Source organism: Haliotis cracherodii, unplaced genomic scaffold (genome assembly GCF_022045235.1).
Source record: "Haliotis cracherodii isolate W230 unplaced genomic scaffold, xgHalCrac1.p SCAF_8, whole genome shotgun sequence".
Classification (NCBI taxonomy): domain Eukaryota; kingdom Metazoa; phylum Mollusca; class Gastropoda; order Lepetellida; family Haliotidae; genus Haliotis; species Haliotis cracherodii.
Window position 1 is genome coordinate 11,828,547 of NW_027266341.1, and position 14,599 is coordinate 11,843,145.

At 40.6% G+C, this 14,599-nt stretch overlaps 2 protein-coding genes across 2 annotated transcripts; both read left to right on the forward strand.

Moving 5' to 3' along the window:
- The first annotated feature begins 149 nt into the window (after positions 1–149).
- Positions 150–2,333, forward strand: LOC139449773 (type-2 ice-structuring protein-like). Its single transcript, XM_071231303.1, has 3 exons — positions 150–561; positions 1,281–1,448; positions 2,014–2,333. Exons 1-3 carry the CDS (start codon positions 165–167, stop codon positions 2,253–2,255), a joined length of 807 nt encoding a protein of 268 aa, XP_071087404.1. The 5' UTR covers positions 150–164; the 3' UTR covers positions 2,256–2,333.
- A 6,742-nt stretch (positions 2,334–9,075) lies between these two features.
- On the forward strand, positions 9,076–11,146 carry LOC139449772 (C-type lectin domain family 4 member M-like). Its single transcript, XM_071231302.1, has 3 exons — positions 9,076–9,495; positions 9,969–10,136; positions 10,908–11,146. The coding sequence occupies exons 1-3, from the start codon at positions 9,093–9,095 to the stop codon at positions 11,144–11,146; spliced, it is 810 nt and encodes a 269-aa protein (XP_071087403.1). The 5' UTR covers positions 9,076–9,092.
- The last annotated feature ends 3,453 nt before the right edge of the window (positions 11,147–14,599 follow it).

Consider the following 14,599-nt stretch of genomic DNA (forward strand, 5'->3'; position numbering starts at 1 on the left):
ACTGCGAAACACTGTATATTGCCAACAATAATGACCTGGGTGAATGCTGTCATATAAAATTACTTACATAATAAACGACTTCCTGTAATTAGATATAACCCTCCCGTATAAAAGCATACAATCAAACTGACATTTGGACACCACAGCTTTATAGAGTGGTCGCCATGACGAGTGCTAAGCTCCACTCTGCAGCCGTTGTTTTATACTTGATGTTGATAGCGAGCCTTGATGCCACAGAACACAAACAAAACGACACAGATTCATGCATTCTGAGGCTAAAAGAGAACGAAAGTCGCGTCCGCTCGGATGTGATAAAAGAGTTAAAGGAAGAAATAAAAGAGGAATTTAAGTCTCAGTTTAAGCGATTTGAGCTCCTAAAGAATGAGGTTGCTGTTGAAAAGGCACGACAGCGTGTGATGGAGGAGAAGGTGGATTTTTCATATGAGGGCGTTCAGAAACTCGAGGCTGCTCTCTCACAATGCTCAGTGATTACAGCAACTCCTATCACAGTCACAAACACCACCACCTCCACTACGACGACGACAACTACAGCAAAACCAGGTAAATTACATATTGTGTATACAATAATTAAGCGACCCGTGAAGATCCGGGGGCCACTAACGGGATCGGGTGGTCAGGCTCGCTGACTTGGATGATGCATGTCATCGATCCCAATTGCGTGGATCGATGCTCATGATATTAATCACTGGATTGTCTGGTCCAGACTCTATTATATACAGACCGCCGTCATATGGCTGGAATATTGCTGAGTGCGCGTTAAACAACAAAGCAACCAACCAACCTATAATTAAGCGCACATATGGAACAATAATTCAAGATGGTCGTGTGTTAGCAAATGTCTTAAGGCTTCTGTTCACCTTGACATTAAAGGACAAATGTACACAAAAATTAAACAATGTGAAATTTGATATTTAGTAATTGTATGATGTGACAACAAGACATGTTATATTTTGTTGTGTATTGTGATATTTGTAATTACTTCAAATTTTGACTTTTAGGTACCACTGCGAGAGCCAATAGTATCAGGGTAATCATGATGAAGTACAGTCGTGGCCCTATGCACAGTCAGTTATATATGCACCATTGTGTCATTTAATTAACATGCAGAGGGAATGTCTGTTTAAACATGTCTGAAATTTACTTTCTGAAATTTACTTCGCTATTCCTTCTCTATCCTGTTGCTTCTCCATCTGTCTTCTCTAATTATGTTAATCCCATTTATTTTGGAAATGTGACAGAAAATTAATTTCATTTTGTAGATTTGTGCGCAGCTGGTTTTGTGAGATTTGAAGACCACTGCTACATACTGGAACTGGATAAAACCAGCTGGGCTTCTGCAAGAAGCAGATGTCGTATCTTGGGTGCCGACCTCGTCTCTATCAATACACAAGCTGAGAACGACTTTCTGTTGGCTCAAATAAAGGGATGTAAGTACGGACGTCATGTCCTAATGCAAGTTGACTAAGTTGTGTTTTCATTTGTTCCTCTATATGGCCAGACCATATGTCGTCTTATGTTTTCACAGTTCAATCCAAAATGCCCCAATACCTTCTAAATCCTTCCTATCTCTAAAATTAAATGCTGGACATTTTCTGGGACTTAGAAGACAAACAGGTGGCCTAGTTGTCTAAGTTGGCTCAATTCATTAAAATGAGTTGCGTCCAGTTGCTGTGTTAGGATGTGCTGATCCTGGGTTCGAAGCTCATGTTGGCGATCATTAGTTATGATTTGTTAGTACCATATCCGCGCTCGTGGGTTTCACCAAAGGTTAAGAAGCTGCCAATCGGTACGAGAACGAAATTAGTGTTGAAAGAAGCGTTTATCCCATATCACTAACTCACTTGTGCCTGAAACAATAGGGCAACTTATTTCATCAACTGCAATTATGAAAGGCATTACCACTTGAACCGCTGTTAGACTTGAACGTCGATCGAAGGAGCTTTTATATATTTGTAAAAAGAATATGTTGAGATCAGTTATGTGTAATTTCAGACTTTCCGCCTGACCAGAAGACTGATGCTTATTTCTGGATGGGAATGATGTATGTTGGCGGAAAGTACACGTGGGCTGATGGCACTGAGGTTGGCTTCACTGACTGGCTTTCGGCAGGGGAACCAAACTGTATGGATGGAAACTGCAAAGCATTCATTACAACATACGACTATGCATACAAGTGGGAGGATGCCGGAAGTAGTTATGACTTCTACTCTATCTGTGAGAAGGATGTGGCCTAGAGAAAGGAACGGAAGATACCTCTCTTCAGGGAGTGTTTTGTACTGTAAAGCTAAGGCAAATAAAACTATTTAGTTTTCCGTAATGTTATTTCTATTTGCATACTTTATTCCATGGTTGTATGTCAATACAAAATTACGAAACTCCCACCTATTTCCTTTACATAGTGTTCGTAAAATCAGAATGACACACACACTCGTTTGATCGTTTCATTAGCATCCACACATTATGCTTATTCTTCTATGCTGATCCAAATCGAGAAACAAACAATGTCAATCGTCATCACTGATGATAGCATGTGATATCGTCATCTTGCTTTACATCATGGCATATAACGTCAACAATATGTGTAAAACGTCAAATAATATATAAATATTTATTTTATTTTCCGAATTGTTACTTCTACCAGGGAGTCTATATGTCTTTGTATACTTTAGTGTCCCTGCTTACACATAGTCGCGCGCGCACGCACGCACGCACGCACACACACACACACACACACACACCCACACACACACACACTCTCGACGGATTTTCTGTCAAATGTAACGATAATAAAAAAAATGTAATGAGTAAGATGATAATTTGGACGATATGTTGGTTCTATGATAAACATACACAATCTTGTGATAATTGTTTCATGGTATAGCATTGCGATTCGAATTCGTGGGCTCATCCTTTTCATCTTCCCCAAAGATATGGAATAATGACTAAATAATGACAAACTTCATAGTTATACAGTACCGTGTTCCAACATTTGCTCAAAGGTGCCTAGTCAAAGGTTCTGCAGAAGAGAACTTGTTTTAGATGTTTCTTGAACGTGGGAAGTCGGAAGTCCATGCCACAGTAATGGCGAGAGATCTGTCTCCGTAGTTAGCTGTGCTGGTTAATGGTACAGTGCCTTGTCGGGATGTTGACGATCTCCGAGCTCGCTTTGGTTGGTACCAGCAGAGACGATCATTGACTGTGGCTTTGGGAATCTCATACTAATTGACAAAGGTAGGGTGAGGACACGCCTTCATTCACAGTGGCTGGATTTCATTCTTGTGATAGTTAAGGTTAACAGTGTAATAATGTGATTAACATTCCGTTGATCTACAACATATTACGACAAGGTGACACTCTGACTCATTACATCAAAAATGAAGCATGAACTTCTCTGTCAAAGTACACTATTGAACACATCTACCTAACTCTTTACCGTGAAGGTTTTGCAAGGAATATCGGGGTATCAATAATACCTCCATAAAGTAAGTAGTACTGGTGTACATACATGTATGGACAGTTGTAATATATTTGCAACATGCTTTCATTTTTAACAGTTTCCAGGAGGAAATATTTTATCAATATGCTATGCACATGTATGTGTCATCAACGGTATTCGGGAAAAAAACCCAGTGAAACATAAATTAACATAACATGAATTTCAATAAAACTCTCAGTATATTTGCATTGGTCTCCTAACGCAACCCTTGTAAGAACAATAGATGTTGTTTCATGCAGTTGTGCAAAATAAGTCGATTTTAAAGATAAGATCGGGAAGAGTTACTGTACCAAATTCGGTTATTATTACAAAGGTATGATATTCGTGCAAAATACATGTTACGAGATGTTCAGATGCAAAATACTCTTGTCATAAAATCGGCGAAAAACTTAAAGATTAAAATGTTTGGGTTTCTGAGTTGTGTTTAATACCGGACCTATTTCACTTACATCATCTCGTTTCAGCATAACGAGGGAGGAAAGCCCGAAGTGATGCAGGTTATAAACGTTTTGACTCTGATGAAACCTATTAGCACTGTATCGTGCCGCCAAACTTAGAAACATAGTTTTTTGCACGCCTTGGGGACGCATGTCGGCTAAGCGCTTTGCTGTGCTGTGCACTGGGCCACCCCATCTCTTAAGGAATTTAACCCTAAGATTTATCTTTTGAGCTGGAAAGGTGAGCCATGAAATTAGTCAGCCTGTTCAAGAATCCTACATACTATTTTATTGAATGTACTTGTATTATTTTTTTTCTTAATGTCAGAAAAAGGGCAAAATTGATATTCATGGAAATTGCCTTGAACCAAGTCCCAATGGTATTTCTGGGGTATAATCCTTTCTGACAACATGGTTTTGAAAGATAAAATGAAGCTTATATTAATTTTGGAATCATAGATATTGAATATATCTTCAGAGTTGTAGTAAACACTGCTAATTATAAAGTCTGCTCTCTATCAACGCTCTCTCATTCATCATTTGTCATTATTGATATATACAATTATTAAATGTACATATACGATAACGTGATGGGCAATCCATCTGCTACTATTTAAGTTTCAGTTTCTTAAAGACCCCTTATATATCACACACAATTTAACGTTTTTCTGATTACTACGTACCATCCACATGTAATAAGATGCCAGGTCAGTATATCACCCTCAGTTCATAATTACTTGTTACAGATCAATAGGATCAGTGACACCAGCAACGCAACAGTCGTGAAAGCTGATCGTTAGCTTTATAAACGTTATTGAAGTGCCAGTAAATGTGAGAAGGCGGGATAGAATGTGGCGCTTGGCCACCCGCACGTCGGGGTAAATAACAGTTAACATGGGTTACCATTTCTTGGTATCATGATTTTGCAATAGCTCAAAATGGTTGTGCCGCTTATAAATATTACAGCAGCTGGAGGACATAAGTGTATTTTCTCTAAAAACAAACCCTTCGTTTTCCACTTCGCAAGCCCATTTTATATGAAGTAATGTAAAAACAATAGGGTCTTTTGTACACATACTTATCTGCCCTTGATTTGTATGCGCTGAGCGGCAGATTTATAGGCGAATATAACTTCCAGCGCGTACAATTTATGCGTGCCTGAGGGTTACATGAAAGCAAAATTGGGCGTATCACTGTAAGTTGGAGCCGGATATTGTGCCTCCTCAAACATTTGCGTACGGTTCTGCCCCTCACTGTTCTCAACCCAGGAGTTGTCCAAACTGTTAATGTGTCAGTCTGGTATCGATTTTGTACATGCAACAACCAAATATGGTTGTCTTGATGTGACACCAAATGTTAACGACAGACCAGTGGCCAGTCATTGGTGTTGTTGCCACGCTGTAGAAAACGTCTCCAAAGAGATAATATGGTGTTTTCGATAAGCATTTAAATGTCTGGCAACTTCGTTTTGCTAGCGGAAATATATACTGTATATCGTGCTTCCTATAAAGTGTTGTAATTTTGATGTTATTGAAAATAACAACCTTATATTTTGTCATTCGTCTAATCCCTGCTTTATCATAAGAAATTCATTGACAAAGCGATTCACCCCAAAAGAGGGGTGGTGAAACAATATATTTAACAAATTCAACGTCAGGTGTGATCATCATTTGCGTTGCTGCAGTGAGGCAGCGAAGGTACATTGAAGACACTAGATGATGGAAAACAGCCCGGGGAATGAGGTTTCAAATGTCAACCAAAGATCAGCCCAAATGAGCTGTTTCTAGACCTGTCGTGGGCTTCGATACATCTCATCCCATGCATGTTCTATGGGGGAGACGTCTGGCGGAACAGCCGGTCATGACAGTACAGGATGATAAAGCTGTCATCTAAAAATATTTGATATCATTTACAATCTCATATCATTACTTCTATCGTCCCCCATATTCGACAATGAAACTGACGCTTTGAACAAGACTATAGGGCGCAGAAGGTTACACCACAGCTTAATATAGTATTTGCGATAACGAGTGCTGAACTCCAAGCTGAAGTATTATACATGATGTTGACAGTGAGCCTTGATGCCATGGAACATCCCCAAACGACACAGATTCGTGAATTCTGAGGGTAAAATAGAACGAATGTCACGTTCGCGCGAAAGTGATAAAACAGTTGAAGGAAGAGATGAAAGAGGAATTAAAGTCTCAATACAAGCTCCTGAAGAAACTCGAGGCTGCTCTCTCTCGGTGATTACATCAACCAATATCACAGTCGCAAACAACACTACTACAACCACATTACTAAACTACCGGACAAAAGAAAGTTTTCTCCCACCTCACTTGACCAAAAACCAAAATCAAAGGCATATGTGAGATTTATGATGATTAATTTATAAACAGAAATCATTTTCCATGAATTAGAATGCAAATGCATTGTAATGCCGATATTGCATTCTCCGCAATACACAAAGAAAGAGTCAAGGGGTTCAAATTAAAAATTAGACAAATCAGAGTTCATTGCAAAAGTGCATGAAGAGCCCATTAATGACACAGTAGTCAGGTAACACGTCATCAATAGCCAGTGTGACAACCCGGGGCATCCATGCACGCCAACACACGCCTCCTCATTGACGTCGTCAGTCGGTGGATAACGTCAACAGGAATCCTGTTCCATAAGTTCAATAGAGTCTGTTCAAGTTCCTGTCGGTTCGCTGGAGGCGGTACATGTCTCAGCTGACGATCAAGATGATCCCAGAGATGTTCAATGGGGTTCATGTCTGGAGAACAAGGTGGCCAGGGCAATACGTTGAAGTTAACGTTGTTCAGGTAATCTTGAACAACTAGGGCGGTGTGAGGCCTTGTGTTGTCTTGTTGCAGAATTAATCCTCTTGGCTGATGTTGAATAAAGGGCACCACAACAGGTCTCATTGCTGAGCATTCAGGTTTCCTCGGATGATAACCAGCCGTGTTGTAATCTGGCCACAAATGCCTCCCCATACCATGACGCCTCCACCTCCAAACGGGTGAACTTCTCTAATGCAGTTTGGCGCCAGTCGCTCACCCCTTCGTCGAAAATCTCGAACTGTGCCATCGTTCCTGAACAGACAGAACTGACTTTCATCTGTAAAGAGCACTCGCGCCCAGTCACGTCGCTGCCACCGACGTATAGTTCGTGCCCATTGCAGTCTGCGTTTGCGGTGTAGACGGGTCAAGGCCATTCCACAGAAGGGTCGGTAGGCTCATGTACCAGCCGTACGAAGTCGTCGAAGGACTGTTCGTCTGCTGATGGCATGCCCTAGTGCTGTTGCCGCCGTTGACGTCGCCGTCACACATCTGTTTCGGAGGTGAATCTGCCGGATGTAGCGGTCTTCGGCCGGTGTTGTCACTCTCGGTCTTCCCGATCTTGGCCGGTCTTGAGTCTGTCCTGTCTGGTGGTAGCGGATTATCAACTTGCTGATGGTGGTCTGGGAGCAGTTGATGGTTCTGGCTATCTGACGTTGAGTAGTCCCCATATTGGCCATACCGATTACTCTGTCTCGTTGCGCGTGTGTAAGTCCGGGCATATTCTTGGTGTTTTTGCTTACTGAATGCCTGCTCTGTCCAACGGCGGTATTTATGCCACAATCACGCACGTGCATTTGGACCAATGTCTCAAAATCACGTTTTGCACGTTTTCAACAATGCATGATTTGGAAAGCTGCGTTCGAAAATCTACGTTGTGGTTGTGGTCATGTTGCATTTGGGCGAATGTTTTCAGCGGGGGTTCAAACCTGTACCAGCTTGTTTGCTTTTTATACAACTATTTTTAAATGAAAACTTTCTTTTGCCCGGTAGTTTAGGTAAAGTTTGCAATGCCAGTGCATATATGTAGACCAATGCCGTCGGAATGCATGCTCAGGTGGACAATAATTCAACATGTATGCAATGTCATAATGTGTAAGTACATATTGACAGGTTCTTTCTTAAAGGGCAGTTTTCTCCACTGTAGTTTGAGAGATCCACACAAATCTTAAACCGTGTTCTCGCCACAAAGAACATGTAACATAATCATTTTTGTTGTAATCATTATTGTTGTAATCATTATTATCACCTGAACAGCCCTAAACCGCAAGGTAACTACACTGTTCCCAAATCTGTTTTCTCAAACCACGTTCTATGTAATGCTTAGCAGCTAAAGTCAATATATATATATGATACTATCTCCTTAAAGACGAAGGGCCTCTTAATTGTGTAACTAAATTACTGAGAACCACATGCTTGCCGTAAAAGGCGACTATGCTTGTCGTAAAAGGCGAGTAACGGGATCGGGTGGTCAGGCTCACTGACTTGGTTGATGCATGTCATCGATCCCAATTGCGTGGATCGATGCTCATGATATCAGTCACTGGAATGTCTGGTCAAGACTCGATTATTTACAGACCACCGTCATGTAGCTGGAATATTGCTGAGTGCGGCGTTTAACAACAAACCAACCAACCAACTGAGAACCACTTTCTGTTGGCGCAAATAAAGGAATGTAAGTACGGAAGTCATGTCCTAATGCAAGTTGACGAAGTTGTCTTTTCATTTGTTCCTATGAGTTAAAAGAGCATGTGTCTGCTTCTAGTTTCATAGTTCAATCCGTGTCCCTTCAACCTCCCTTTGGTGTATTTCGAAAAAGAGGAGATATGTAAATAACTCATATCATATGTTCGCCCCGATTACGATCGTTAGTAATGATTTATTAGTACCATATCCGTGCTCATGGGAATTACAACGTCTATGAGGCTTTCAATTGGTGCTAGAACGAAACTACTGTTAAATGAAGCATTAATCACACATCACCAAATCACTAATTCCATAATCTGCAATTATGAAAGTCATGCCCATGTGAACTGCTGTTAGAATTGAACGTGGCGATATTTTGTACAATGGGTGTATTGTGATCAGTTATGTGTTATGTCAGACCACCCGCCTGGTTCAAGGAGGCGTTAAACGGCTGAAGCTTTGATCATTCGAAGCGTAATGGCCTGGGTAAGTGCTGTCATCTAAAAGTACTTAAAATAATCAACGACTTCCTATAATTAGATATTCCTCTTCCTTATAATAGCATACAATCAAACTGACATTTGGACACCACAGCTTCACAGAGTGGTCGCGATGACGAGTGCTAAGCTCCACGCTGTAGCTGCAGTTTTTTACTTGATGCTAATCGTGAGTCTTGATGCCACAGAACACAAACAAAACGACACAGATTCATGCATTCTGAGGCTAAAAGAGAACGAAAGTCGCGTCCGCTCGGATGTGATAAAAGAGTTAAAGGAAGAAATAAAAGAGGAATTTAAGTCTCAGTTTAAGCGATTTGAGCTCCTAAAGAATGAGGTTGCTGTTGAAAAGGCACGACAGCGTGTGATGGAGGAGAAGGTGGATTTTTCATATGAGGGCGTTCAGAAACTCGAGGCTGCTCTCTCACAATGCTCAGTTATTACAGCAACCCCTATCACGGTCGCAAACACCACCACCACCATCACCACTACGACGACGACAACTACAGCAAAACCAGGTAAAGTATATATTGTGTATACAATATTTAAACACTCATATGGACAGTAATTCAAGATGGCCGTGTGTAAGCAAATATATTTAATGACGTAGTAAACATACACCTAAAGGACAAATGTCAACAAAAAATAAACAATGTGAAATGTGACGTATAGCAGTTGTGTGGTGTGACAATAAAGCATGTTGTATATTGTTGTGTACTGAACATTGACTTCAACATTTGACATCCATGTAACCCCGAGGCTACCAATGATATCACGGTAGGCATGAGGAAATGTAATTCCGGCCCCCTGCATAGTTATGCATGTATCATTGTCTCATTTAATCACCATTCAGTGGGGATGTCTGTGTATACATTTCTGTAACTTACTTTGCTATTCCTTCTCTGCATTGTAGTTTCTCTATCTGTCTTTTCAAATTATGTCAATTCGATTTATTGTAAAAATGTGAAAGAACATTAGTGTTATTTTGTAGTGTTGTGTTCAACTGGTTTTGTGAGATTTGAAGACCACTGCTACATACTGGAACTGGATAAAACCAGCTGGGGTTCTGCAAGAAGTAGATGTCGTATCATGGGTGCCGACCTCGTCTCTATCAATACACAAGCTGAGAACGACTTTCTGTTGGCTCAAATAAAGGAATGTAAGTACGGACGTCATGTCCTAATGCAAGTTGACGAAGTTGTCTTTTCATTTGTTCATGTATGACACGAGGATATGTCTGCTTATGGTATCATTTGTTCAATGCGTGACCATTCAGCCTCACTTTCGTGTATTTAGACGAGGGGAGATAATTAAATAACTAAAAAATGCCCCCATTCCTTCGCAATCCTTCCCATCACAAAAATGGCCTACCCTTAGGATACAGTACAACAAACTTTTCAAACACGTCACAATACCCCATGACGTTATTTGTACTATTTTGTTCCCATCACAGGCGAAACAATGCTCTGAAATGTCAGGGGTCATCGAATGTGCATAAGCTCCTCTCAGTGATCTATCATGTCTGCACGCAATGTCGCTAACAATCCGAAGGTCGCGAGTTGTGGTATTCGAAAGGTGCTACATTTCGTTAAGCTGAGTTGCGTCCGGTTGCCGTACCAGGATGTGCTGATTCTTGGTTCGCATCTCATGTAGGCTCCGATTACGATCGTTTGTTATGATTTGTTAGTACAATATCCCCGCTCGTGGGTTTGACCAAAGTATAAAAAGCTGCCAATCGGTACACGAACGAAATGACTGTTGAAAGAAGCGTCAATCCCATATCACCAACTCACTTGGGCCTAAAACAATTGTGGAACTAATTTCATCAACCGCAATTATGAAAGGCATTACCACGTGAACTCCTGTTAGACATGAGCATGAAGATATTTATTAAAATGAATATATTACGATCAGTTATGTGTAATTACAGACTACCCGCCTGACCAGAAGACTGGGGCTTATTTCTGGATGGGGATGAGGTATGCAGTCGGAAAGTACACGTGGGCTGACGGCACTGAGGTGGGATTCACTGACTGGTCGAGAGGGGAACCAAACTGTATGGATGGGGTCTGCAAAGCATTCATTACAACATATAACTATGCTTACACGTGGGGGGACGGAGGAAGTGATTATGACTTCTACTACATCTGTGAGAAGGATGCAGCCTAGAGAAAGAGCGGACGATCCCCTCTTCAGGGGATGTTTTCTACTTTAAAGCTAAAGCACATAAAACTATTTCGTTTTCCGTATTGTTGCTCTTTCTATTTGCATGCGTTATTTCGATCCTACAACATGGTTGTATATCAAGAGAGGATCTACCAAGTTTACAAAACCCATACCGATTTCATTTACATGGAGTTCGTAAAACCAGAATGACACACAAACTCGTGTAATATTTTTATCCACACTTAAACGCAAAAGAAACGGAAGTTGTTTATAAAATACGGATAACGTTAGACCAAAGAGAAAAGAACGAGGTCGGTGTTGGACACTATCTGTCTGTTGATGCCTTGCAACCTGCCTGGTGACGGTAGACACATGACATCCAAAGTTCCTCGCCACTGCAGTTGACGTTGATCTGGCCTGTATCATCCAAATGGCTTCGCCTCTCTGGAGTTCAGTTAATCGAAACAAGTTTTCTTTCAAAGTCGAGTGCGTTTTAAAATGGTTCCTTATGAAGAATGGACAAGGGGCAAACGCACGCACTTCGACTGCGTTCCTGTAATGTGCTCAAAATGAATGACGTAAAAAGCGAACAGTGTTTCTCAAATGCGTTTCTTTACGTTTGAATACATTTCTTTTCACAACCTATTTTGTGCATTGTACGAACAAAAGATTTGACTTTTGCGGTTAAGTATCCAAATCGAGAAAGTGTTAATGCAAAGCACTTCGACTGCCTTCCTGTAATGTTCTCAAAATGAATGATGCAAAAAGTGAACAGTGTTTATCAAATGCGTTTCTTTACGTTTGAATACATTTCTTTTCACAACCTATTTTGTGCATTGTACGAACAAAAGATTTGACTTTTGTGGTTAAGTATCCAAATCGAGAAAGTGTTAATCGACATTTTTATGATGACATGTGATATCGTCCTCTTGTTCTGCATCATCTCACATTTCATCTCACATTACCTCAAAACTAGTAGCTGTGTGAAGATCACTTATCACACCGAATTTCCAACTGTATACCAATTGTGGAGTGGTTGATGATTTAACACTAAATTATTTTATGTACAGATTTCTGGGTTAACTAATTGTTTCAATTTTGGAATCGACATGTAGTTTGGGGCTCGTCTGGGATCGAAATATAATTTATCACAAGTCATTTCTCAAATTATCAGATAAACATTTCAATATGAAGCCAACAATCACTGTGGTGTTTAGTATAGAAGGGTATGTTAGCCAACCATCTACAGAACACGTCTCTGTTTTCAAAACGGCTATGGAAAACGAAATTCGGTTTTTAAGAATGGAAGCAGAAAAAGAGAAAAGCACGAAGAGAGAATTTCGGCTTAAAGAAATTAAAGCTCAGAATAAAAATCTGGAGGTTGGCAGCTGATAGGGAAATTAGGCCAAAACAACTTGAATTACAGAATGGTCTATTTCACCGTACCTTAACAGGTGTTTGATTGTTTGATCTTACTAAGAATATTAGAAATGCTCCACCATTCACTGAACGTGATGTTAAACATTTATTTTACGCATTTTGGAAAGGTCTCTAACAGTTTGTAATGACCTCAAAATCAGTGGACCATGATGTTGCAAAATGTGTCTAGGGGAAAAGCTCAGGAAGTTTATTCTGGCGTAGCTAGAGTGAGAGTTATTCGTTAGCTCACAGGGTTACTTTTAGACAGTCAGGGTTTACAGGCAGTTGTTCGCAGAGTGACAAATCAGGGAGGATAGTTTATCCCCTCCTAGATCTTGTTCTAACAAGTCTGGTTCTGAGTTTGTTGACACAAAGTCAAGTTCTACTCCAGTTGGTTCAAGAATACTTCTGGATTTTCGCCAGAGCCTAATTGTAGATATTGCCGCAAGCCAGGGGATATCAGGGTATATAATTTCAGAGTGTAGACAGCTCGCTTTCAAGAACAGTGATCCTCCGCCGAATGCTTTTGTGAATGGCAGGTCAGAGCCTTTTTGTGGTTCGTCTAATGAGGAGTAAGCTTCTGTCGATCAGTCATCAAAGTCTGTTGTAGTGAGTGAGGAGTACTTACCTTTCGTTAGTAAAGGTTTTGTGTCAGCTACCCGTGACAGTTCCAGTGTTAAGCCCATTGCAATTTTGAAGGATACTGGTACTCTTCAAACTATGAATTTATATTGTATTTTGCTATCAGCTAACTCTGTAAGAGGGCTTATATGGTTTTCCCTACTCCCCTCTCTATTTTGTGAATTTGAAGATTTGGTGCCCGAGTTGGTCAAAATGAGGGTTATAGAAACCGGTTAAACTTGCTGATTGTGAATGATTTGGCAGGAGGAAGATGTTTGGCTGATCCTGTTGTTTTTCTTGAGCCTAGCACTTCGAAAAGTACTGAAAGGGATGTTTCCGTCGTGCGTTGTTACACTTGTGCTGTGGCCAGGCATTCTTCTGAGAGTCATTCCAGTTATGATTTGGCTGGCACTTTTATGGATCATTCTCTCCTGTGAGAGTACTCAAATTTGGCTGTTGATAAACCAGTTCTGTGTAGGGAGTTAGTTAAAGTTAATGGGGGAAGACCCAGAACTCAAAGTTCTTGCCAACATGTCACTCTCTTCAGAAGACGCTGACAATGTTCCAGTTTGCTATTATTTGAAGGATAGCGTTTTGATGAGGAAATGGGGGCTGCCAGATGTACCAGGTAATCATGAATGAAAGATTTTCCATCAAATTGTTCTTCCAAATTCATATCGAACGCATGCTTTGGGTCTGGCACTTGAAACTCCTTTGGCAGGTCATTTTGGTGTAAACAAATCTTGAGACGAAATTCTGTCCCATTGCTTTTGGCCTAATTTGCGGCATGATGTGGCTGAATATTGCAATTCTTGCCATGTGCACCTTTGAAACACATTCCAGCTTTTAAAGAACCTTTCAGCAGGGTCATCATTGATTGCATTGGTCCTTTGCCGAAAACTAAATCAGGAACTCAGTTCATGCTTACTATCCAGAGGCTTTTCCTTTACGAAAATTACAGCTCAGACTGGTATCAAGGCTTTGGTAAAGTTGTTCACTATTGTTGGTTTGCCTAGGGTTATTCAGTCAGATCAAGCCTCTAGTTTCATATAAGGGGTTTTCCAACAGGCTATGCACCAGTTAGGCATATCATCTTGAATCTCATGGAGAGGATTCATCAGTCTCTTTAGAATATGATAATGACATATTTACTAATAATTCTCCTCTCTGGCATTCCCGTAGCAGTGTTGTGTACAAATCACCTGCAACATTGTTCAACAATACTCACTCAATCGTGTCATGGAAGCAACTGTGGGAAGTAGTCTTAGGTTCTAATATCCGCAGATCATGGGTACATGTGAAATACTCTCCAAAGCGACGTTATTCTCAGCTCATTGACTGACTGGTGCCTGGGCCAAAATTCGACAAATCGTAAATTAGGTAAATAATCACATAACGATCTTACTTAATGAAAGG

Excerpts from the sequence above, each read along its gene's own strand:
- LOC139449773 (XM_071231303.1), top strand. The coding sequence starts at position 165 with ATGACGAGTGCTAAGCTCCACTCTGCAGCCGTTGTTTTATACTTGATG. Across the intron at positions 562-1,280 it reads GACAACTACAGCAAAACCAG|ATTTGTGCGCAGCTGGTTTT; the intron begins GTAAATTACATA and ends TTCATTTTGTAG. Across the intron at positions 1,449-2,013 it reads GTTGGCTCAAATAAAGGGAT|ACTTTCCGCCTGACCAGAAG; the intron begins GTAAGTACGGAC and ends GTGTAATTTCAG.
- LOC139449772 (XM_071231302.1), top strand. The coding sequence starts at position 9,093 with ATGACGAGTGCTAAGCTCCACGCTGTAGCTGCAGTTTTTTACTTGATG. Across the intron at positions 9,496-9,968 it reads GACAACTACAGCAAAACCAG|TGTTGTGTTCAACTGGTTTT; the intron begins GTAAAGTATATA and ends GTTATTTTGTAG. Across the intron at positions 10,137-10,907 it reads GTTGGCTCAAATAAAGGAAT|ACTACCCGCCTGACCAGAAG; the intron begins GTAAGTACGGAC and ends GTGTAATTACAG.